Raw genomic sequence first — 25,640 nt, 5'->3', positions numbered from 1 at the left:
TGAAGTCACTTTGGTGTCTTTTCTGATATCTCATTAAAATGACTTCAGGAACAGTAGGCAGTGATTCAAAAGTTTCTGCAACTTTTGTAAACCGTGTGTATCACTTTCTTACGTGTAGCTTAATAAAATGCAGATAAGTTGCTTAAACTTACCTTGGTTTAAGCAATCTTCATCGCAGACTGTACAAAACTTTAATAAAAATACATTTAATAACACCTACAAATAAATCCGTGCAAGTTAAACTGGTTTCTGTCGTACTTGTCGAAAGGCTTTTAATTTTAAGGGGCTACAGTGTTTCCGGTATGACTGTAACCTCGGTTACTTGATAACTTGACAGGTACACAGTAAAGCGTGGCCGCGGCTCCTCCCCCAACAGAGCTAGTCAGAGCTCCGCTACTGCTAACTGAACTGCGGACTACAGCAGGGAGGCTGTTCTTTGGCTCCTTACTAGTAGGTGGAAGTTGCAGTGTTGCGCTAACACGAAGGCCTTTTTTGAGCATATTGTCGACTATTGCTGCCATACCTAAGGTGAATTGCACCAATTTGTTAGTCATTTGTAGTTACTGTTAGCTAGTTTCGTCGTTTGCCTAGCTAACTAAGTTAGCTAGGCTTATTGGTATTCGACATCAGTTTCAAAACAAAGCCCGCAAAATCGAGAATCCGAGACCCAGCTGTCACTTTCAGACTAACTTTTTATGAGTAAATCTAGCTGCTTCAAACAGTCATGGAAAAATCGCAATAGCACTCTTCAGTTCTATTTGTTATGCATGTATGCTTAATGCCTAGTTATCTTTATTTTGCTGCCGTTTAGGATTACAATTTGAAGTAACTGCGAGTTTGGCCGTGAAGCTGTTAAACTGATAGCTAATCAAGCCTCTAACCTTGAGCTGCGGTGTTCTGTCGATAAAATCAGAGACGGGCTTTCTTGAAACGTGGAAATCAATGTCCGAGAAGAGTTCATCGTCCGGTTCGGATGAGGATGTGGACCCAGAATCCGGCCAGCCTGTGGAGTTCGGAGGAGTTTTAAGCAAAGTAAGTTATGGCGAATTAACACACATATAGTCTCAAAAGGGTATGTAAACACCACCCTACAAGAATCACGAGTTAATAGCCGCGTGACTTTTGTTTATCTTTATTTCTCATTTGGAAAATCACAATACTCATTGATTAACACAAGTAGTGGAGTGCATGTAAATGTACCCGATTGGGACATGAAGGCTAATCTCAATTTAAGGTTCCTTAGATTGCAGGTTGGTGATATAAAACAAGATTAGAAAGTTAAACCACACAGTTAGTCAACTGAAAAATGTTCAAATAAAGTTCCTCTGGAAAACAAACCCATAATTCCTTAGTTTGACTAATATTTAAGTTGGTGTGTATGATTTTTGTATTGATTGGCATTCTGGTTTGTGTTGACCTGACAGTATTTCAAATATAACAAAGTCCTGCCTGTGTGTTCTTGATGACTCATAAGTGAAACTATTTCTTTCTTATCTTTATATTTCCTTGTATTTCTTAAGTTAACAATTAAATAGATTTTTTTTTTAATATGTGTAATTTGTGAATCCATTATTGCACCTAAACACACATATAAAGTACTGCTGAAAGTTCTTTATATATTGCTGCAACTTCTGGATCTCTATTTATAGACAGGCAAACAATTTTATTCATCCTGAGATGCAAACATGCTTTACGTAACTATTACAAAAGACAGTCCTCCTTTATTCCACTGTTCAGCTTCTACAGGTATGTAAACAGTGTCATCTGCATACATCTAACAAGTAACAGAATATAAAAATATACTTTAATTCATGTACAGGATGAAGAGTATCTTAACTTTGTTGTGAATTACTTCAGAAAATGTAATTCCTGCAAATTGTTATCTATCCCGTCATGAGGTTTCAAATTTGAATTCACCTCCTAAAAATTACATTTTAATTAGTCGCTGAAAAGATTTTTGATAGCATTTTGGAGCTATAACTGCATGCTACAAATTAAAAAAAAAATTTTGTGTGCTTTCAGTGGACGAATTATATACACGGATGGCAGGACCGATGGGTTGTGCTAAAAAACAACACACTGAGTTACTACAAGTCGGAGGATGAACGGGAGTACGGCTGCAGAGGCTCCCTGTGCCTCAGCAAGGCTGTTATCACAGTAAGTGCCAACCTCAGGGGAGAGGAGGGAAATTTGTGGCTTAATATTGCACCAAAACAAAATATCATGCGGTTTTGCATCTTTGCAACATGTCTGCTTTTTAACCAGATACCTTGGAGATAATATGTTGGAAAAAAATATATATATAGTTTAATCTCAAAGAAAAAATATATGGTTTTAAATCATGCCAAGACCAATAAAATAGGAGAGTTATTACATTTAAAACACCAACATTATGGAGTGATTATTCCCCTCAATTTACATTGAAATGTTTTGTGAATCAAATTTATTTGCTCATGCAATGAAGCTTTAAATAAATGTTTCTTGGTCAATACTCTGCCTTTTAAGAGGATCTACAAATTATGTTGCAATAGTCCTTTAGGTCGTGTTCCTTTTTCATAGAATAAAAGTTTCACTGTAAAAAGAGGCAATATCAAAATCTGCCTTGCCATAAAAGAGATTCTGCTTTATCAAACTAAGTTCTTGAAAATATATCTATAAGTACAGCTCTGTTTCTGAGGGAACAGTGAAGCCGGTAGGTTAGTCACAGATCAAGTGACTGCAGTGTAAATGGCAGCTGCAGACTCGTCGCAGTAACAGATCTATAGGGAGGCTTTCTTCCATCGTTATTTTAATTCCTTTTCAGCAGACAGTTGGATTTCTTTAATCCACATACTCTTGGGGTATAAAGATAAGAGGCTAATGAAGTTGTTAGGAGTACAAGGAGGTAGTCACTTAAATGACCCATGTAAAATTTCCTCTTAATTTCCACTTGTTATTCACATCACAATGGCACTTAGTCAGTCATTGAGATTGTTTCAATAATAGCACCCTCGGGCTTTTTAAAAACTATTTGTTTACTTGAAACTGATGTTTTCTCCTGTTAAATGTAAGTTTGGTTCATACAGTGTAATCACTGTTCTGGCATTTTCCCTCTGCAAGTGAGATATGCTGAAATTCCACACTCTAGTTAAATATTCACTCCTGTTTGAGCTGCAGCAGCCAAACAAATGGTTTTACTGTGATTTTTGCACTTTTTTCCCCTCCTGTGGGATTATTTGATTTGGACCTGGATTAAAACTGTACAAGTAAAGCTCTCAGCCAGCTCCTTTCAGCTTGTGAACAGAATGGAAACCCCGTCCAGCCAGGGTATGCTGCTAACAGTGTTACAGGAAACTAATTGTTTACAGCTTTATCATAATTTTTTCTCTGTGAATATTAAACATCTTGGTGTTGTGACAGTGAGGTCTGAGGACTTGCAGAAAGAAAAAAAAAACAACACTTTTTTTTTTTCTTTTTCTAAATGATCAGTTTGTTACTCACTGGCCAGCAATGAATGCGCAGCAAACCGCCCTCATGCTTAAGCACTAAAACCATAAAAGCATTGCAAACAAAACTTTTGAAAGGTCTGTCAACCTCAACTGATACAATCTTTGCAGTTGCTGTTTCCATTTGCTCACATGTGTGTATTATTGGGGAAACTCATGTGAAACTTTGTTTACATTTATGTTGGCAAATATTAATCTTTTAAACGGTGGTTTGGACGTTACATTAGGTTTTGTTTTTTTGGTTTTTTTTAAAGCTACTCAAACAAAATGTATAATTAGCATCTATGGAGACAACACTGGGGGTCTACTAATAGGCCAAGAGTGAAGACAAAGCCACTGTGTTTGTGATGTACTTTGTGAAGTCAGATTCTGGAGGAGGAACTTTATACTTGTATGTCACACTTTATGTGCCAATCCTTTATTTTGTGGCACGCAATAAATGTGAAAGTCCATAAAGAAGAAATGTTCTTTTCTCTTCTCCATTCTTACAGAATCGGTTGCTTGGAATAATCGATTAAAAGAAAAATGATTGAAAAGACGACTAGTTATTGCCAGTATTAACAGGACACGCTCAATCTACGACCTCCCGTGTGCTTACGGACGAGGTTTTTCTTTCCTGTACGCAGTCTTTTTGCACAGCAGTGCTTACACAATGAGAAAAAGAAATGAACGAACCATAAAGCAGAGGTTTATGGTTCGTGTCTGATACTGCACAGTAAGATAGATGGCCGTTCTCTCTCTACCCCAGTAACAGTCACGGCTCGATGCGCCTAAATGTTCTCCCCTAGATTATCTTCAGGTTCTGGTTGGAGACAGGGTAGCTTTCCTAATGTAACACCAGCCTGCAAATTGAAATTACTGAGGTTTATAGATATATATAATTGATCACTGAAATATCATAGAAAACCTTTGACCCAATTGGCTGTTGCAAAGTGCAGCTTGTGAAATCTACTATCAACATGAAAGTGTCTCAATCAATGTTGCATAAAGTTCTGCAGGCTCAGACTTGGTGATCAGGATCCTGAGGGATGTGACTGTTGTCAGCAGGAGCAAATAAGGCAGCACATGAGCGTCATTCTGCAAATGAAATTAAACTTAGCTGGCGGAAGGTTGTGTCAGCTGATGGGGCAGCTGGATTCTTGTTGGTCCTGGAGGGAAAAAAAAGAAAAAACTGACAAGAAAACTTGTATATTCCTGTGTGTTTATTCCTTCCTGTGAACCTTTTTTTTTTTTTTTTTGCAAAGCTGAACTCGTCTCAGCTGAGCTCAGTGGTCAAATTCCAGTCTGAGAGGAAACGGGTAAAATTCTTTATTGCACGTGTTTGGGTGCCTCAGGCAGTCGGTGAGTGGAGCAGGGTGGGGGAGCGTAATAAGTCGAATAATTCCTCCCTAAAGGAGAAAGCAAAGTTGAAATGATCCAGCTTCTTCCTGTAATAATTAATGTTTAGTTTTCTTTTTTTCTCCGCACAGCCCTGCTCCAGTCGTTTCGGGGTGGGACAGGAGACACGAGACATCAGTTCTCAATTAAAATTTCTGTTTATCGTGTGTGACATATGGCTTTCTGTCATTGATTGACTCCATGTGTTTCAAGAATGTGTCATTCCTGCTCAGTTAGGGTAACAAAGAGCTATAGAAGTAGTATTTTGCTCCTACTTCCCAGTACTCTAATTAAGGTAGAGGGAAAAGTTCAGATTTAGTTATTGTGATTTTGTGAGCGGCTATAGTCCGTTCCGATAGCAAACATTCGTCGATATTATTCATGAGGCCTCTCCTCTCTTTGCGCAGCCTCACGAGTTTGACGAGTGCCGTTTTGACATCAGCGTGAATGACAGCGTTTGGTACCTCAGAGCACAGGACCCTGAGCACAGGCAGGAGTGGATAGAGTCCATAGAGCTGCATAAGGTGAGTAGTTTCTTGATTCTCATTAATAAGCTTACTATGTTTATGTTCTCCTTTCTCGTCACTCTTGACCCTTTTGTTTGCATAGTTACGAATTTAGAGATTCAGGAAACTGGTCCATTCACGGCATCTAAATCCAGTTCTTTATGTGTTTGCATGTGGTTCGTGTGCCCCCCTCCCCCGTCAAGATTAAAAACGTGTTTTCTTACAATAAGCCAAATAATCTTTTTTTGCTATCAGATATTTTCCTGGCTGCCGTATTCACGTAGCTCCAACATTCAGGTTGAATCGGAGGTCAGATTTTCAGATCCGACATGGAGTTCTGTGTTTTCTGTTCTGTGGGCTGGGTGTGACAGCAGAAGGACTCGAACACACATGCAGAGCTCGGTACTCGGGGAATGTCAAGAATCTAAGTGAGGTGATGAGGCGGGGGGCTTCCCTCTCTCTGATACTAGGCTGTTGCTCCCTTCAGAGACATGTTAAATGATGTTTGGCTTCACAGTAAAAGTATGTGGGCCAGATTGAATTTGTTCAGGTTTTGGGTCAAAGTTTGCATTTAGATCCATTTGTTTACAGGCCGAACGTCTCTTCTGCAAAGAAAACTCCCGTCTGGAGAGCTCGCTTGGCTGGAGTCACATGTTTTGTGATGCACTTCATTTGCTGCAAACACAAGAACATCACATGAATTTGACTTTTACACAGTGAGAGTACTAGATGCAGTCATAAATTTAGCGTAGTATTTTTTTCTGGTAGTGCATTGCCAACATTGTACTGACATCACCAAAATGTAACTTTTCCCAGGGCGAAAAATATGTACATTATTGAAACCAGATATTTACATACATTGTTTGTTAAATACCAGAATAATGACAATGATAATGTTATAAATATACTTTCCTAAAAGTCAGGCGTCTACGTGCACTTCCTTAGATTTTGGTAGGAGTGCCTTCAAAATTTAAAACTTGTGTCAAACATTTTCGGTGTCCTTCCACTAACTTCTCGTTATAGTTTTCTGAAATTTTGGCTCATTCCTCCTGGCAGAACCGAGTTGGGATTGTAAGCCGCCTCATAAAAGCTCTCTCCAGAAGTTCTTATCGAGCTTTTTGTCCTTCAGCCTCTTTGTGACAAATTTGGTGGTGTGCTTGGTGCTGTTGTCCATTTGGAAGACCTCCATACTTATGCCCAAACTTTAACTTTCAAGGCTGATGTCTTCAGATGTTTCTTCTACATTTCAACATAATATTCCTCCTGCGTAATGTCGTCATATTTTGTGAGCTGCAGTAGTCTTTCTTGCAGCAAAATACCACATGATCATGAGGGCGCCACCCCTCCTCAGCTGAAATGGTGTTATCAGCCTTACAAGCTTTCCTTTTTACCTCCAAATGTAATGTTTCGTCCCTATGACCATACGTCTCTAATTCATTTTCATCGTTAGGACATTTCTCCCAAAAATTAAGGTTTGTGTCTGAGTGAGTTTGCAAATTGTAATCTACCTCTTCTATTTATTTCTTTTTTGCTTTTGAAGTGATGGCTTCTTCCTCTACGAGTTGCTCTTTTAATCCAAGTTGGTACTAGACTTGTTTCCTTGTGGGTAATGACGTTCTCTTACCAGCTTCAGGCAGCATCTTCACAAGACCTTTTACTTTTGCTTTAGGATTGATGCATCAAAACACATTTATCTCTTGGACAAGGAACCCGTCTGCTTCCTGAATGGTGTGATAGGATGGATATTCCTGGAGTTTATTCTGTGACCTAAATAGATGGACGTGTCGCCTTCAGACCTCTGGAAATTGTACCAGAGGACGAACCAGACTTGTGGAGGTACACAATTCTCGCCTGATTTGTTTTGGATTTGTCCCTGGATGAAGGAAGCGGTTTGTTTGAGGGGCTGGCTTAAAACATCCTGGGGTGTGCCTCTGTTTAACTCAAATGTTTGAGACGCTTTTAAAGTCATGACATCATCATCTGGGATTTCCTGGATTGATGATGGTGTAAGCTGTTCTCTGCTTTTCTCTCTGCAGCCTTGTTTATCTACTTTAAGACTTGCTCTCTCCTTAATAAACCAGAACAAATCACAGAAATGTTAAAAACAGTTCATTTTTTATGGCTTCTTACAAATTTTGTGCTGCCTCTGTCACTTCACGTCCTGTGTTATGCAGGATGTTTTAGTTTGGGTGCGAGTAACTTCATACCTTTCATCTATTAGAGTTACAGTGTGAATATTTTGGGGTCATGCCCTGCACTGTGACTAGGGCTGTATAAATAAATAGATTCGGCGATATATATCGATATTTTACGCCCTCGGAAAGTATCTATTTTTAATCTGCGAGTATCGATCCGTTAAACCATAGGGGTCCATAGAGCCTTATAGCTCTTTTAAACGTCTAGTTTGTTACGGCGTAGCAGCAAGACTCCGCCTCCCTTAGTCTCACTTTCAACTCGTGCTTTAAGTGCACATTATAAACTACACACCAGTTTTTAAATTGTGTTAATAGGCCAAGTATAAGCGGAGTTATGCTAAAATTTGTAAACCATATTTTTCCGAATGTCAGATAAATGTCAAAAGCGCCGCCATTCCCCGGCTTTTCCGATTTTGTGAGGGGGAATGAGCTTCCAAAACCAAACGAAACATTAGATTCCTGTGTATTTGGAAATGTAAAATCTTCAATAAATAACGATGGGCTGTATTTTGTTGTTGAGAAACGAAGTAAAGTTGCGCAAGTAACCGTGAAAGAGAAGCGGAAAGGAGTAGCGGCGCGAACGGAGCAGCTGAAAAAGCAGTGAGATCACAAAATTAATGCAAATTTTGATTGGTAGCATTCACTTTGTAATTAGTTTTTAGCTTAGCGGTTTCTGTTCTGTAAATGAAGTATTACCTGAAGAATTAATATGGGTTGATAACATCCGAAGCGGGCGCGCAGCAGCGCTGTGTTTTGAGCAGGAAGACGAAGAGGAAAAAAACCCCAGCCAGTGAGGATTTCCATGATAACGATGGCTGATCGATCATTCTTATTAGCAACAGACAAAGAGTATCAGAGAGTGAGAGAACTATGAGATCCTGGCAGTCTGAGAGGCAGCTACTCAGAGATTGAAGCATAGGAATAGCCGCGCTGCGTAGCTGCAGGGAGTCAATCACTACGGGGTGAGGCTGAGCCACTACTTTAGCATTTAGAAGAAAGCAGCTTACAGCCACGGCTAACTCGCCAAGGTAGAAAAGCCTTTTTCCCCATAGTCCAAAAGACTGCATTTGTGGCTGCATTTTTACTCCAAAATGCAGCCACAGTGTCCAAAAGAAAAAGCATAAGTGCAATCATTTGCATATTGAGAGTCTACAGAGGCTGATAATCTCCCCACTCTGTTCCTGGATTACCGTTTAAACTTTTGAGTTTTATGTCAAATCCACATGAATTAAATGACAGAAACTAATTCTCTCACTGTATCTTTGATTCATTTTGTCCAGCTGCAGGCTGTTAGACTGTCCAATCACAGTCAGGTATTGTGTAGTTGGTGCTTTTAATCAGTTTTCAGTTAACTAAATTCATGTCTATGGAACACAAAATGTCACTAAAATCACTGTCCTTCTAAAATCTTTCAGAAAATCGTAAAAATGCACCGAATTGTATCACTCAACAAATATTGTGATACATATCGTATCGTGACCAGAATATTGTATATCATATTGTGAAATTATTGTATTGCTACACCCCTAACTGTGACCTTTGGTGACCTTGTAGAGGTTAAAGTATCATTACATTAGGTAGTGTGTCTGTGCTGCTCCCAAATGGACAAATGAGGGCTTCCTCTGTGCAACCTCCCATAGTTTCATTATTGCATCCATCATAGCAACAAAAGTAAAAATATTCTGACTGGCTTAATTTTTAGCTGTATTGTTGAAGTATAATAATTATTATTTCTATAAGTTGAGCAATCCATTTTCAAGCACCTTTATACCATCAACTCAACTTAATAGGATACACTTTTAAGAATGGGGTTGCTTCTTGTCTGTTATAGATGTGTGTATAAATATTGATTGTGCAAATCATGAGGATAATCCTCTGGATTAAAGAACTGGGGATGGGAATCAAACCCTGCAAGGATGAGGTGCTTAAAGATGGCCGATAATCACAAGTTCATCTGTTTAACATGTATTAGTTTCCACTTTTCAAAGAGAATCTGCTGTCGTTTTCATATCTGTGCTGGAGCATCAGCTTGCTTTGGGAAAACTGTTTCAATGTGAGTTCATTTGTGTTTTTATACGTGGGTGTGTTTGTGTTGGTGGTGAGAAAAGTGCTTCTGTGATGTTAAGTGCAGCTCCTGATGAATATTGCATGTTTTTTGTTTTTTCTTCACCGGGACTATGTGCTGAGAAAAAGAATTTTGGATGAATATTAGAGAGCTTGAATTTGAGAGAATTGGGAAGACCTCTCGTTTTAGATTGATGAACAGCATAACTTTAACTCACGGTGCTGCTGAATAAAAGGAGATGAAAGACGAGTCGGGCGGCAAGACCTAAAGTATAAGATCCAGACAAATGTTGCTCCCTGCCTCCCACTCTTGCTCTCCGTCTCTCTCTTTTGCTGTGTCATAATATACAGCAGGCTGCTTCACTCGCCCACATTTTTAGTACTTCATTGGTTTGTTACACAAACGGCTCCAGACAGCACTCATCTTTTCTCTAATGCATGCATGCCCCCGTCATCTTTTACTCCACATTCTACTTTTCTGACTGCAAGAGCAGAGAGTCGCCGATTCCTGCACAGTGATGGATGCTGCAAAGAAAGGCGGGCGAGATGAAATGGTTTCACATGTCAGGGTATGTGGTTTCCTGATATATGCATGTCGACCAAGAGGTCCCCATTTATGAGGGTGTGTTTGAAAAGCTTTGTGTGAAAGGAGACAACTTAATTATCAGCAGAAGTCGCCTCTCAGTCTGCTTCTTCTGCTTCAAAGAGCATCCAGTGTCTGCCTCTCATCCAAATGCTGAGAAGCAAACGGCTACTTTTCCCCTCTTGTGTCTGTTTTCCTTCACATGATGAGCTAAGCTAAGCATCTATCCATTTCTCTTCTTCACCTCCTCTTCCTCTCTGTCTCGTAGTGAGGTGTGTCCGGGGAAACTGGATTAAATCATCTGCATTGTCAGTGTCAGAGAGTGGTTGGGGATCGCCTGGCCATGCTGGGGCCAGCAAGCCGTCAGGACTGCAGCAGTGCCCTGCTCTGCTTTGGCTGTTGGAATGGCCGAATGGTGGGCTTAAAGCATTTTGGCATGCTGCCTGCCTGCTCGCTGTAAATCAGCCATGCTCTCTCAACAGTATCTACCCAGTGTGCCATTGTTCTGACTTGGAGTTATTTTTCCACACCCCATACTGTTTATTTGCATGCTGTTTTTGACACGAATAGCTCAAACGAATCCAGGTTCTGCTATGCAGAGCGCCCGCACAACGATGAGGCTTGTAGTGCACGATGTGGATATTTCTCAAGCAGCAATCTACTCTGGTCAGAAGTTGCTGTTGTGTGTGAGCGTGTGTGTGTGGCTATACACCCCCTGATCACTCATTTAACTTGTAAAACCACAAGATCCCATTTCAAATACGTTGTATGAACGGGTGATCAGTTTGCATGCTTGTCATGCAACTGAGCAGGTGCATTTTGTCAAGCAGCGTTCAACGTTTTGGTGCCGAGTGGAGTTTTACTATACATTGATCACACTTTTCATCATGGGTTTAACTTTTTAAGCACCATCACATTCATAAGTGCAAGTGATTTGGATCGTTATCTTACTGAAACATCTGATGGCGACCCATATTTATTCTAATTCAGCCCACTAGATTTTTATTTATCTGTGTTGCAGAGAAAAACACATCTGAAGAAGCAATAGCAGTCTGCAGTGGGTATGGAGCAGAGGCTCTGCATGATCTTAGAACCCGTCTGATTTCATAACCGTGTTGATCAGCAGAATTCAATGCAGATAACATGTTGGTAGTGGTACATAGTGACCTTTCATTTAAATAACAAATGTATTGGTGTGTGGAAAGCCACACCCTTTTGGTTCCTCTATTCTGCTGCGTTGTCTCAAACGCAAACAGGATCTCAGTGGATCGCCTTGCATGATGTGACAGGACAAAATGATTCATATCATTTTATTTTAGAGCAGTTGCTAAGAATGTCAGTAATTGTACCGCTACTGATTCTGTAAACGCAATTCATAATGTGGATTTTCTTCCTTTGCTGAATAAATGGCCTCGTATTAAAAAAAATTTTAAATGTATTTTTCAGAATTTTTCTGTCTGAAATCAATTTGACATCAAATTTTGTTTGCTGTTAATCTTCACATCAGTAGCAAACGGCATAAAATATTAACAGGGACTGTTATCACCAATGCTGACGAAGCACAAAGGACCTTTATTTGCAATTACCTTATTGATAATCTGTGGATCGGGCGTGTCACATGAAACCACAGGTCAGGTTAACTTGACAATCACGACTGACATTTGAAATGCAAACACTTCTGTCTCTCACAGCCTGACGGCTGTTTCACTTTGTTGGTCTAATGAAGAGTGTCTTGCAAAAATGAGCACAACATGTGGTTGTTCAGTTACGTGGGCTTTTTTCTGTGGATTCCAGAAACGTGTGTTTAATCATTCAGTCGGTCGTTTCAGTTTGAAGAGGCACTCGCTGAGGTTTGAATTTGAAAATGCTTGTTCTTGTCCTAGTACCGGATCTTCTGGAATGATTTGTTGTGTTTATCTTTTTAATTTTTGTGGTTTAAAAATGTTTCAGCGTATCATGAAATGTCCTGCAGAAACATCTTACTTTCACAGCAGCCACATTGAACACAAGGAACTTCCTTTTTCTGGAGGAAACCCGTTTGCCTGGTCCATGATGAACTCCGGATGTTGTTTCTTTGATTTGTATGTTATGTCAGTTTCCTTACTGTGTCACTCTGTTGCAATAGGAGAAACTGCAGCCAAAGCCCGAGTATATGCTGTCTCTCTGTGTCGTCACCTGACTCCCTTTTCAGTTTAGTCACTGATTTTAAGAATTCCCCATTCATTCGTTCCCGTTGGCCAACAGAACCAGCTCGCAGCTTCTAGCTGATTTTTGTAATCAAGAGAAAATTAGACTCTCTTAAGCTGTGACTAAACCTGAGCAAATACCTTGAGAAAGGAAACCCTCCCTCCGCATGTTTGCATCCTGATTCACACATTCAACATTTCGGAACATCACAGCTGATGCGGCTTGTGCACAGGTATGACGTTTAGTTTCTGGTCTCGGATCATGACTTCACTGCCTCTGTTTCGCAGCTGCTGGTGGGACAAACGGGGTATTTTACTTTGGTGTCTGTCAGGGAATGCATGCAGGCGAATGGACGATATCTGTAATAAAACTGCTGTCCCTGTGCTGGAGGCTTTGCCTAGTTAAATGACGGCCAGTTAATGGGACAAATGGCCCCCGCAGCCACTATGTCTGGTCATAGATCTGCTTTACAGTGCAGCGCTCTCTTGGTCTCCAGATTTTATATTAAGCCAACGAGTTCTCAAGAAAATGTTGGCCTGAAGCAGAAAATTTAGCCGCCCTACTTTAGATAATGGTCAGATATACAACACACATAACGTGTCACTACATAAAAAGTTGCTTTTCTTAGGAAAAAAAAAATTTGTCTCTTAAAATGTGTAATGAGAAACAAGAGTAGACCTTGATGGTTTTGTAACTTGGCTAGTAATAAAGTATTTATTTCTATTAAAAACCAATGCATCATAATCCCAATTATTTAACTTTAAACATTTATTTGGGTTGTAATGAAATAAACTGATGCATAATTTATTATTACAGCTGTAATTTGCTCATTATAATATAATCTTGTGTCGATATTAAATATGACAGCATTAATTAAATTGGTTTATAGTTGCATAAAACCTGAGAATGTTATAATTAAACTTCTGTTTTGTTTTACCCTTGCATGTTAAATACAGTTTAATCTTTCCTCATTAAGGTGTTTTTTTATTTATGTTTTTATTGTGTTCATGTGTATTTTTTATTTTTCGCCCTTCAACTGGTTTTCTCAGACAGTGACAGATGCACTGATCAGGGTTTTAACGGGCTGATGTTTGAGGTTTGATCTGCTTATTCTTAATTTAAACTGATTCACATCTAAGGAGATGCATAAAAGGGGGGGAGAATGTTGGACAGGGTCTTTTGAGGTGGGAACTTTTACCCAAAAGAAAACGAAGGGAATGTTCGATTTATCCTACTTTATTTGTTAAAGAACTTGTTCTTGATCAAAGGACAATTTGCAGAGTCGATCCAGTGTTACTCAATGTTCTGAACCACTAGGCTTTCTTTGTGTCCTGTAGCGTTTTGTCGTGCATCACTGTTTTTGTTTTTTTTGTAGGTCGACTACAGCTTCATGCGCCCTTATTGTTTGATTTTTCTTTGATTTCTTCTACTTTCATTGTTGCCTCTCTTTGATTTCTGTTTGCTTGCGTCCGCAGGCCGAGTCCGGATACGGCTCAGAAACGAGTCTGAGGCGTCATGGTTCCATGTTGTCTCTCACTTCAGCTGCGAGTGCCTTGTCTTCCACTTCCACATCCTCCTTCAAGGTAAAAACATTAGTCATTGATCAGGTCTTGTATCTTCAGGGTATGAAAACTGTAGCGTCTGCAAATAAAACACCAGATTTAACTAAATAAACACAAATCATTTAATGTCAATGTCAGGTTGAAGTTTTGTAGCTTGGATTAAACTGCATATCTCCTGCAAAAAAAAAAAAAAGTCCAGCTGAACTGAATGTCGTCCTCTCTCTGCTCAGAAGGGCCACAGGCTGCGTGAGAAGCTCGCAGAAATGGAAACTTTCCGGGACATTCTGTGCCGACAGGTGGACACTCTTCAGAAGTATTTTGACTCCTGTGGTGATGCGGTTTCCAAAGATGAATTTCAGAGAGACAGAGGTAATATTTGGCTTATATTACACCAGAAACTTTTTTTTTTTTTTTTTATAAGAGTAATGATCACGTTTTCAGAACTGCACATTGGGTTTCAGCCTTTGGTTTTACTGGCAAAGGAAAGCATTTATTGATGGTAGCTTCTTGTTTAATGCAGCATTAGAGTTGAAGAAGAGCGCTTGAAGTGGTTCACTGAGGAAGGAAAAATCGATATCTGCTTACAGGACGTTTTGTGGCCGGTTTAATCTCTGAGGCAGAACCTTTTTTATGATCTTCAGAATTCCTTTTTATATTAAACCTGCAGGGTGCAGCTTGAAATCTGTTTGAAAAGCACAAATTTGTTCCCAAAACATATGAGAAAGTAATAATGCCCTGAGTTTTTTTTTTGTTTTTTTTTCAATAACCTAACCAAATATAAATGAAGCCTCATTGCATAGAGTTATTTTTGTTTCCTCTCCAGTTGTGGAGGAGGATGAAGATGAATTTCTGACCACTACAAGACCTGAAGGTGAACACAATCACAACAACAACGGCAGCAAAGAGAAACGTGAGTCTTCTGTTTTAAATGAAAGATCCACTCAAGCAGCACAAACATATTTATTTTAGTGTAACAAATGGATAAAATGTGAATACGTCCTCTTTTCTGCGTGGTGCAGTGTTTTCTCCGGCCAGTCCCAAAGTTTTTAACGGGATCGACTTCAAGGGAGAAGCCATCACCTTTAAGGCCACCACGGCCGGCATCCTGTCCACTTTGTCCCACTGCATCGAGCTGATGGTCAAACGAGAAGACAGCTGGCAGAAGAGACTCGACAAGGTACAACGCCGCACTGTGGGGGGCTTGACAGAAACTGACAGGGGACGACTGCGGTTGGAAAACGTGAATGCGTTTCAGGTCTTTATGTTTGACATGTGTTCATGAACACTGTCAGAATCCTGTGGGACTAACTTTATTTGGAAGACGGCTTGAATAGATAGTTGTCTGGAAGGAAAGAAATGGCAAAGGAAAAGGTTTGCAGATTAAAAAACAAGTCTGTGTGTTTTTGTTTTTTTTTTTAATGTTTTTACATATAAATATCTTAAAAGTGTGCCGTGCCCCATATATGTACTTTAATGCGGTTATGTCAGTTTACAAAAACGACTCAAACTCTAAATGGATGGAGAAATTTTGGACTTTGACTAGGCCAGCCACACATATTGATGTGATTTCACTTGAATCGTTACAGCTCTGACTGTATGTTTAGAGTCCATGCCCTGCTGGAAGATGAACTTCCTCTTCAGCCTCTAATGGGTTTTCTTCCAGTTTTAACCTCATATCTTCCCAGCAGTTCTAACCAGCTTTTCTGTCCCTCCTAAAGAAGAACATCCACACAGCATGGTGCTGCCACCACCATGTTTTACTGTGGGGAAAACGAATTTGATGCTATGCGCTAAAAAAAACTATTAAAATTACATTTTGAAGTAGTGTTATGTGACAAAACAATTAAAGGGTGCTAATATTTTGATGAAATAGTTTACATGTATTGCACATTGTGTAACCAACAAATTATACATTGGTTATTACACTTTATTTTCTTTATCTGTAATTTTTTTTTTTTTTTTTTTCAGATTTTGTCAGAAATACGATTGCTCTCAAAAAACAGTTTCTTGTTAGATTGCCTCTTGTCTCTTCTGAGCATAAACGATCCAATCAGACAAATGTGTGTTAAAAATATTAATCATTCAATTATTGCAATTATTTTAAAATATATATATTAAAATTGAACGAATGAGCGTTGACTACGATAGTTACTTATCTTAAAGCTTTCTTTTCCATGTGCTCTAAATGTCACTGTGCCTTTAAGTGTTCGCTCTCTAGAGCTCACTGCTTGCCAAACCAGTTTCTTCCACCCCCCACCCCCCCTCTCTGTGTTAAAGGCGTGCCACATAAAGCTACAATTCAAAAGCAGCTCACTTAAACTACGGTCAGGTGTAACCAGCTCAAATATACATTTGGTTTTGAGTTTGATGGCTAGCTGACCTTCTGAGACAGGGGGGGAGTTTTGGATATCAGAAGAATTTGAAGGGAGAAACGCAGCTTGGACTCCTTCTGAGAGGAATCTTAGAAAATGACTTCACTGACTTCTTGGTGGAAACATTCAAAGCAGCGGAGCACCGAGCTGCTCAAACACCAAACACAAAGATGGATACCTTTACAGACCTCCAGCTTTAAAGTAGGTCTCTTTCTGTGAGTGTGTGTGTATGTGTGTGCGCGTGTGTGTGGTTTTTTTACGGAGCTGGAACAGTATCGGCTTATGTTTATTTTGTAGCAGGTTTTGTATGTCTACACCTTCCTTTGGACCCTGCTTGATGACATTGGCTGGTTTACTTTGGCCCTAACTTTGCTGCTTTTTTTTGTTTGTTTTCTTATGTATTTAAGTTTACATTTAACAATGACATTATTTTTGTAATCACTGCAATATGGATAAACTGTGCAGAACTTAGTGCATTTTATTGTTTTCTTACTCTTAAATTTTTTTTTCATTTTCATTTTAAATAATTGACAGCAGAAAGAAACTTGTCACAGCTTCTTCCTCGTCGACGTCTGACGAGGACGAAACCTGCCGGTGTGAGAACGCAGCTGAATATTGCAATGTTTGCTAAATTTGAGACATCCAGACCCATATTTTCATCACCTTTTATCCCAGACTTTTCTTCTCTAATCTGAATAACTAAAGCAGAGTCAGGGAGGAGTGTATTTGTATTTGTTACAGCCACATCAAACACACTTTGTCCCTGTGCTTGTGAGCAGGAGCTTGAGAAGAGGAGGAGGGTAGAAGATGCCTACAGATGTGCAATGAACGAACTGAAGAAAAAGTCCCACTACGGAGGCCCAGACTATGAGGTGAAGTAATAAGATTACTGGAGCTGAAACGGCTCAGGAATGAAAGCAGAGGGATTTGTTGATGTGCTTTTCTGATTGTCGTGGTGGATCTTGCTCTGAGCCGTCCTCGTTGCCTCGTTGCAGGAGGGGCCCAACAGTTTGATCAATGAGGATGAATTTTTTGACGCAGTGGAAGCCGAGCTGGACCGACAGGATAAAATCGAAGAACAGGTGCGATGAAGTCTGGAACCCTTAAAGCTGACGTTTTCGATGTTTAGAAAACAGACACGTGTAGTTTAAGCTACAGCTTAGTGTGCACATATGAAATCTCTGGTCTCATGCTGAACTTGAAATGCTGTTTGCTTCAGTGCCAGTCTGAGAAAGTCAGGACACCGCGGCTGCCTCCGGTTTCTCCTGTTGATGTCTTTTCCGCCATCAGTACACACCGATTTGCAGACAAGGTAAGCAGTGTTTTGTTTTTTGTAGTATCTATGGTACATTTTCTTGGTTTTAGTGAATCCACTGTCTATAGTAGTCTGTGTATGCAGTGTGTCAGTCTCTTTCCCTTTCTTGAATTTAGTTATTTCTTTAAATTTACTCTAGAAATGCATGTCAAAATTGGAACTTAGCGTGTAGAGATTCATTACACATGTAGTCACATATTGTTTTGATTGTGGCTTCCAGCTAATAAAACCTTCAAACTCAGTTTCTTAGCCTTAGCAGATTACAGAAGTCGAATAGAAACAATTAATTGACCTTTCTAAAGGAGCTGGGTGTTTGGAGAGTAATGTATCCAAGCATATTAATGGAAAGTTGAGCGAAAGGAAAATGCATGATGGGAAAAAGATGCTCAAGCAATAGAAATATCGGCAGCCTTACAAGGATTGTGAAGCAAAGCTCACTTGAGAGTTTGTGGGAGAATCACAAGGTGTGGACTGCAGCTGGAGTCGAGCGGGGTTTTCTATGTTATTTAGAAATCAAAGTCCAACGTGCTGGAGGGCCAGTGGACAGGCACAACGTTGAAGTTGCTTCTGATTCAGTGTGTGAAGTTTCCAAAGTCAGTGACTATCAGTGGAACCACCGTCTTGGTCCACTTTGTTTCATCAAGTCCGGAGTCGGTGCAGCTGCCGATCAAAACATGTTAGACCATTTATGCTTCCTCCTGCCGATGAGATTGTTGGAGATTCTGATTTTATTTCCCAGCAGGACTTTGTACCAACAGCTGGTTTAATGACCACGGTGTCACCGAGTCTGCAGATGAGATGAAGGCGGCTAATAAAGCAACTGGGGTTTCCTTGATACCTCAACGCAGCTGCAGGCTGATCACATTAACACAATGATTAAAGCAAAAGGAGCCCCTAACCAAGTGTTGAGTGAAAAACAACAAAAAAAGTTCATTATTTGTAAACCATAATCACCCAAATTACCAGAAATAATCACTCTGAGTTTAATGAATCTATATAACGAGTAAATTTCACTTCTAAATTACTAAAATATATATTTTCCTAGATTATATTCAAGTTCTTTCTCACATTTTCACCGGAGCTTCTGCTTCTGCAGTTTCTAAACGAGTCGCTCGCTTCGCTCTTCCTCCTCGCTCTTTTCTCTTCCAAACATCTCTCTGCCGAGCAGCCTCGCAGCTATTCCTCCTCCGTGTCCTCTGTTGAGCTAGTCACCGCTTCGGATGACGTTCACAGATTCAGCTCTCAGGTACTGCCACACAAACCATGGACCCCTGTGATGTGGGATGCAGCAACCCGTCTCCCTTTTTTTTTTTTACTACTCCTACAGAGCATGAGCAGCCAGCATGAGCATGTCTTATAACAACTCAATCCAGGATATGCTGGAAATATCAGCTGTACTGCCTGGATTCCATTGAAGTGAAATTCTTTAGCCGAAGCTTTTTTTTTTTTCTTTTTTTTTTGCAGAAATACAAAAACAGCAAAGCACCTGGAGAACATTCCTGAACTCAAAGGTTTTCTTGAGGGTCCAGCAGGCATTATTCCTGGAGGTTGTTCTAAAGCTGCATGGCTGGAATCTAGAGAACCCCCTAATTTAGAGCCATTTCTCATCCTTCCACCTTTTTCCTGTTTCACGGCACGAGCATGCAGCTGTGCAGACGTGTGCTGCTGTTGCTTAATGACGTTGTTTGGATACTGAGGAGTCCCCTCAGGCAGGACCAGTCGGCTCAATTTTATTTGGTTTCTGCTCTGCGGCAACATTCCTTGAATTGCTTATATGCCAAAATACTTGTTCTGTTTGAATGAAGTTAGCACCTATCCTGTCTGCAAACACACACACACACACTGCCGATTGTTCAAGACTGAAATGTTTTAAGTGGGTTAATATAGGCTGACTCTTGCTGAATTGTGCCTAGAATAGGCGGGTTATGTAAAACATTGTCTAACCCGAGCTTATTGAATGTCTCTCTGTGTCTCAGGTGGAGGAGATGGTGCAGAATCATATGACTTATTCTCTTCAGGACGTGGGTGGAGATGCCAACTGGCAGCTGGTAATAGAAGAAGGAGAGATGAAGGTGGGTACAGACGAGACAACAAGCGGCCTATGAATCATTTCCCTTGGTTGCAAGCTGCGACTTTATAACACAACTTTTTTTCATTAGTAGCAGAAGTGTTCTCAAGAAAAAGTGAACAAACTACTCCCTAATGTCAAGCTTTTATGCAAGAGTAACAAAAAAACGTAATTCACAAACTAGGAAGGTTAAATGGGGTTGTTCTGCTTCTAGTTTAGGTTCTGCAGTGGGTAAATTAACGCGACCTTCTCTCCCTGCTCTCTAACAGGTTTACAGGAGAGAAGTGGAGGAGAACGGCATCGTCCTGGATCCCCTTAAAGCGACTCACGCTGTCAAAGGCGTAACGGGACACGAGGTCTGCCACTACTTCTGGGACACAGATGTTCGAAATGACTGGGAAAGTAAGTTCGCGGCGACAGGGAGGGTCGTCATGCCGACTCCCGTTTAGCTCCTCCGGTTTCAGTGTTGTGACCCGACTGACACGAGCCTCTTCGTTCCCTCCCTCAGCCACCATCGACAATTTCAACGTTGTGGAAACACTTTCCGATAACGCCATCATTGTTTACCAAACGCACAAGGTAGATTCAGACTCAACGGAAACGGGCTGGACATTTGGTCAGCGCTGGTCTGCAGCTGTCTTTGGTTTGTGTTTCAGAGAGTGTGGCCCGCCTCTCAGAGGGACATTCTCTATCTGTCGGCCATCAGGAAGATTCTGGCAACGAACGAAAACGATCCTGACACCTGGCTGGTGTGCAACTTCTCTGTCGACCATGACAACGCTCCTGTAAGTGTTGACAGAAAACACCGATCGTGGCACATAGAACTCCCACTGCTGCTCTTGGTTGTTTACAGCATTTTTTTTTTTTCTGCCATTTTCAGCCTTCATTTCAAGAAATTGTGTAAAATGTAGATTAAATGAAATGCATCAATTTAGATAATGTATAAAGAGAAGTGTAAATATTCAATGTTGTTATAAGTTGACAAATAATGTTAAGTGACGTCAGTTCAGTTTAAACATTTTTTTATGGATTCACTTACCAGAGAATTTAAGATAAGTGAAAAACCTCATAAACAGTACAAACAACTGTCAGCATAACAAAGAGAAGAGAATAAAGAGCTTATGCATTTAAAATATCAATGAACACAAATGAAGCTTTTTACCGAAGAGAGAATGACACAGGTTTTCCCCAAAAGATGATACATCAATGTTAAGGAAAGTAATTAAAACATATATGTTTTTAACTTTCTTTTAGCAAATGTATAGTCTGTCAAAAATTATTATCCTTTCAAAATCAGTGGAAAAACCTCTTATAGCATCACAGATTTAATTATAATTATTTAATTATTATTCTCAACCCCCTAATATCCATCTCTCTCCACAGACTCTCTATCAGATCCAGGACTTTGTCTGGCTTTGTGTCTCCAAAACATTAATATTCTTTCATGTCAAAAAAAAGAAACATTTTGATTAATTTAAACAATTACTTTAAAGCTAAACCTGTCGGGGGTCTGAGTGTTATTGTAGGGGTTTGTACACGAATCACTGTCATTTTCACAAGTGATCATTTCCAGTCGCCTTTATTCTTTTCTTGCGGCCCACAACAGTTGTCTTCTTTTCCATCACTGAAATTGAGAAGTAGGGAAAAACTTTAGAAAAGCCACAGTTCAGCTGAGCCAGCTGAAAGTTGCAGCAGAGTGATGACGCTGCGTTTAGAAATCAGGTAGTGATGCATAAGACGGTGTCCGCCGAAGAAGAAGAAAGCAATGAAGCACTTAATGTGTGAAAGTTTATGCTGTGATTTATCTGGTGAGGAGAAGAATACCAGAAGAACTGTGGTCTGAGGACAGTAGCTCAGAGACATAGCAAACCTGCACCCTACGCTGGGATTTAAAAGCGACGTGTGACAGTCTGCTTACCTTTGACAAAAACTGCAATTAAAAAAATCTAAATCCTTTCAGCGGTGGAGTTGTTACTCCAATCTGCACAACACCAGAGCATTCCTCAACAACCTTATCACCAAACTAGTTCACTTTATATCAGTGAGCTATGCAGTGGTTTTCTAAATGTAAGTTTTCAACCTGTGACCATATGTAATGTAATTGTCAGAATATAATTTTGATGGTATGTTTTTGTTTTATTATGCGTATATTCTAGAGGAAGTGACGGGTTGGGTTACTTGACTCCTCCTGTAAAGCAGACATGCATGTGAACGTTAACAGTCAGATGTTCTCAGCCTGTGGTTTCCGCTCCATTTGCATTAGTGGGGTAAATTGTAAAATTAAAGCTGTACATAAGAGTGCAAAATAGGAAACGTGTTTTTTTTAAAAAATATACTCCCTGTGCTGTATTTTGTGCTAATCATTTGCTTTTTTAACTCAAATGTCTCAAAATAAAATGCATTAGTTTTAGTCAACTCCTAATTTATGCTCAATAGTTAACCTAAACTATTCACAGGGCAGCTTGGGAGCCTGGGAATGTTTGCATTTACCTTTTTTGCTTTACCTCCAGCCCACAAACCGGTGTGTTCGTGCCAAAATCAATGTGGCCATGATCTGCCAAACGCTGGTCAGCCCACCAGAGGGGGACAAAGAGATAAGCAGAGACAACATCCTCTGTAAGATCACATATGTTGCCAACGGTAAGTTCCTCTCCAAGCCGTCTGGTTTTGATCCCAGGAATTACACCAACAAACGGAAAGATGCTAAGTAGTGTGACGTAGTGTACAATTTGCTTTGTGTGACTCTTTGCCTGAGAAAATAACTTAAATGTAAGTTTGAGATTACATGTTTTGGTTGGGGCTGCACAGTGGCGCAGTTGGTAGAGCTGTTGCCTTGCAGCAAGAAGGTTCTGGGTTCGATTCCCGGCCCCGGTCCTTCTGCATGGAGTTTGCATGTTCTCCCTGTGCATGCGTGGGTTTTCTCCAGGTACTCCGGTTTCCTCCCACAGTCCAAAAACATGACTGTCAGGTTAATTGGCCTCTCAAAATTGCCCCTAGGTGTGAGTGTGTGTGTGCGTGGTTGTTTGTCCTGTGTGTCTCTGTGTTGCCCTGCGACAGACTGGCGACCTGTCCAGGGTGACCCCACCTCTCGCCCGAAACGTTGGCTGGAGATGGGCACCAGCAACCCTCCCGACTTCACTAAGGGACAAGGGTGTATAGAAAAATGATTAAGGTTTTTGCAAATAGCAATATAGTTCATAAGTTTGCTGTTTAAATTTGATTTTCAGTAGTTGACATTGAATGAAAACCCAAATGTTTGTCATTTGGTTTTTTGCAGGGTTAGATTGTCAGTTGTAGCTGCCTGTCAGAAGAGATCAATCTCTTGGATTTTGCTCCATCATCAGCTGCCTCGCAGCAACAAAGATGGTGTTTGATTGTATTCTTATGAAGACACAATTATCTGATCATCTCAGGTGATGAGGTGGATTGATAAAGCGTTTGTCTGCATAGCTTGTTGGCTTTTAAGCCACTCTATAAATCTAAAACAGCAAACATGGCAATTTGGAATTGTTTGACTTTTTTTTTTTTTTTTTTTTGAGCAACTATGTTTTGGGTTTCTAGTTCCTGTAAACTGTAATCCTCAAAATTATAACAAATGTTTGAAACTAATCACTTTGTGTAGTGGAACAATGGACCAGTTTCACTTTTAAAGTACCATGTTCTCCATATAAAGTAATATACTTTATATGGAATATTATATTTTCTGGGTAATATTGTTTCTCTGAAATCCCAGCCCAGACGTCTGTAGCCCATCTGATCCGTCACTTCCTGCAAACAAAGAGGCTGCAGCTGAAAGCTTCCTCACTGGAGCGTCGGTTCTGACTGAATGTTTATGAAGCAAGAGAGCAGTTCCTCCTCTTTTCACTAGAGGGCGCCCTGCGCCGCCATCTCCGCACTGATTTACTGTTGTCGATTCTTAATGGCTGGTCACAAATTGTGAGGAATTGCAGAGTGAGCTGGTAACCCTCCTGTGTGTGGCTGCAGTAAACCCAGGAGGCTGGGCTCCGGCTTCAGTCCTGAGAGCCGTCGCCAAGAGAGAGTATCCCAAGTTCCTCAAACGTTTCACCTCCTACGTTCAGGAAAAAAGAGCTGGGAACCCCATCCTCTTCTGAACACTAAGAGGTAATCTGAAACAAGCACTTAGCTTTTTTTTTAAATATTGTAAAAAGCTAACATCCTCTTTATTTGCAGTTATTTATTTATTTTTTCCTGATTAGTTCTCCTTGACTGTGTCAGGCTCGCCCACCGCAGGTTTGACACCCTTCATTCAACACGCTGTCAGAAACCACGTGGCCCACTCGCTTTTCATTTACACAACTTTCCAGCAGGACTGCATATGACCAGGACGTCCCTGAAAGACGAGCGAACTTTAACACCTCAGTAGTTTCCACCCCAGCTGCATCTCACTGGCTGCCTCCAAGTCGGTGGCCATGAAAGTGCATTAATAGTCAGTTCAAGAGTTTTTTTGAAGAAGTCTTTGAAATGTTATTGATTTGTTGTGTTGTTTTTTTTTTCCTTCCTCTTTCTTTTTGTAAATTGTTTTGTAAATTTCATATGATTACCTACTCCTGGACTTTTTTGGGTGTGCTATAATCACTAGTATTACAGCTACTTGTTTTTGCTGCTGCTAAAGTAAAACTACCACAAGAGAGGAGCAGCTGCCCACTGTTTCCCACTTTCTTGCCTTGCCCTGCCCCTTCTTGTGACGACTCTTTACTGTTCGATGGGGGGGGTCAGAGCTCACAGCTTTGAAATCTTTATATTTCTAGATTGTTATAAACTAGTTTTTCGGAGAGCACATAGACACAATGTATTGTACAGAGAGTAACTTTTCAGTTAGTTTACCAACATGACAAATGTGAATCGACTGTTAAACGCTTGAATCTGATGACAGCAACTAGCCGGGGTCTGTGGGAGATTGAGAGACTTTGCTTATTAACTCGTCTTGGATCGTTTTTTTTTTTTTTTTTTTAAATGCTAAACTGATAATATGGCCAAACTGTGGTCTGAAAATGCTAAGTTGCGTTCATCATTTGTCTGTAACCTCCAGCTCAGTGTTTCAGATGGACATTTGCATATGATCAGCCTCGGTGTGTGATGGGAAGTTTCCTCTCCTCCGTTGAGAGACAATCAGATCCACTCTACACACCTGTGTTTTTTTTGTTTGTTTTTTTTCCCTAAATTGTTTGCTAGGCACTAAAAGCCATTTCCACGTGTCAAGTTTGAAAACGAGATATGCCTTTGTCCAACAGAAGTGAAATTATTAACTGATGGGAAGAATATCGTTCACATCTTCGGCTCTCAGTTGTGGAGAATTTACATTTCACACGCCACACTGCGGTGCAGCGGCATCCTGCCACTTGACTGATAAATGAACCACCCCCAGAATGCCTTAGACACCAGGGTGACCCTTAAAACGTTCTAGATTTCTCTACTTTACAGCCACCAGACGTGCATTTATCAACACTGCATTGAGACTGGGGGGCGGCAGCGGCGAGGGAGTGATGGGTCGACATTTCACGTCATCGTACCTCATGACTTTTAGATTGTGTTTAACGCCAGCAAGCGTTGGGAGTTCCTCAATCAGCTGATCTGCGCGGCTGGGAAATTCGCCCGCAGATTTAATAATCTTAGAGCTCAGAGGTTTAGAACGGTTCTGGATTATTGTTTTTTTGCTGATAACACAAGCTAGATCAACGTGTTCTATCATCTGAAGAATACAGTTAGTGTTTTTAATTGTATTTTGTCAGCAATCTACAGACTTTGTATATTTCTAAGTTGTACATCTGAAGTGTTATTATTTGCACTAAGTGTATTTGCATTTGACAATGTTCTGTAAAGTAAAATTATTACACAAAAGAGCTGAATAAAAGTGTACTGTTTATGGAAACTAACCACTTTTCACACTGTCTGAGCCCTTTGGTAA

The 25,640-nt window shown here is 40.3% G+C and overlaps 1 protein-coding gene across 9 annotated transcripts; it reads left to right on the top strand.

The window, feature by feature from the left end:
- Nucleotides 1-348: 348 nt before the first annotated feature.
- cert1 (ceramide transporter 1) lies at nt 349-25,608 on the top strand. 9 transcript variants are annotated; one of them, XM_017306844.1, is made up of 20 exons: nt 350-528; nt 914-1,032; nt 2,023-2,157; nt 5,270-5,386; nt 13,873-13,980; nt 14,190-14,328; nt 14,783-14,869; nt 14,979-15,136; nt 17,111-17,203; nt 17,327-17,413; nt 17,551-17,643; nt 18,815-18,892; nt 19,623-19,718; nt 19,984-20,116; nt 20,223-20,293; nt 20,371-20,499; nt 22,225-22,354; nt 23,699-23,836; nt 23,951-23,965; nt 24,043-25,608. In XM_017306844.1, exons 2-18 carry the CDS (start codon nt 943-945, stop codon nt 23,824-23,826), a joined length of 1,872 nt encoding a protein of 623 aa, XP_017162333.1. In that variant the 5' UTR covers nt 350-528; nt 914-942; the 3' UTR covers nt 23,827-23,836; nt 23,951-23,965; nt 24,043-25,608. The 9 variants fall into 9 exon arrangements, with proteins under 9 accessions (XP_008417074.1, XP_017162333.1, XP_008417075.1 ...); XM_008418853.2 differs by having other exon boundaries at nt 23,932-23,965; XM_008418852.2 differs by having other exon boundaries at nt 349-450; nt 23,932-25,608.
- The last annotated feature ends 32 nt before the right edge of the window (nt 25,609-25,640 follow it).

Source organism: Poecilia reticulata, linkage group LG9, assembly GCF_000633615.1.
Source record: "Poecilia reticulata strain Guanapo linkage group LG9, Guppy_female_1.0+MT, whole genome shotgun sequence".
In the NCBI taxonomy this organism is placed as follows: domain Eukaryota; kingdom Metazoa; phylum Chordata; class Actinopteri; order Cyprinodontiformes; family Poeciliidae; genus Poecilia; species Poecilia reticulata.
The sequence above is the reverse complement of the archived record's forward strand: the minus strand, read 5'-3'. Positions and strand labels throughout refer to the sequence as shown.

What these genes read in the sequence shown, in the direction of transcription:
- cert1 (XM_008418852.2), top strand. Translation starts at nt 943, where the DNA reads ATGTCCGAGAAGAGTTCATCGTCCGGTTCGGATGAGGATGTGGACCCA. An exon ending in TCAGCAAGGCTGTTATCACA is followed by an intron (nt 2,158 to 5,269) that starts GTAAGTGCCAAC and finishes CTCTTTGCGCAG; the next exon opens with CCTCACGAGTTTGACGAGTG. An exon ending in TGAATTTCAGAGAGACAGAG is followed by an intron (nt 14,329 to 14,782) that starts GTAATATTTGGC and finishes TTTCCTCTCCAG; the next exon opens with TTGTGGAGGAGGATGAAGAT.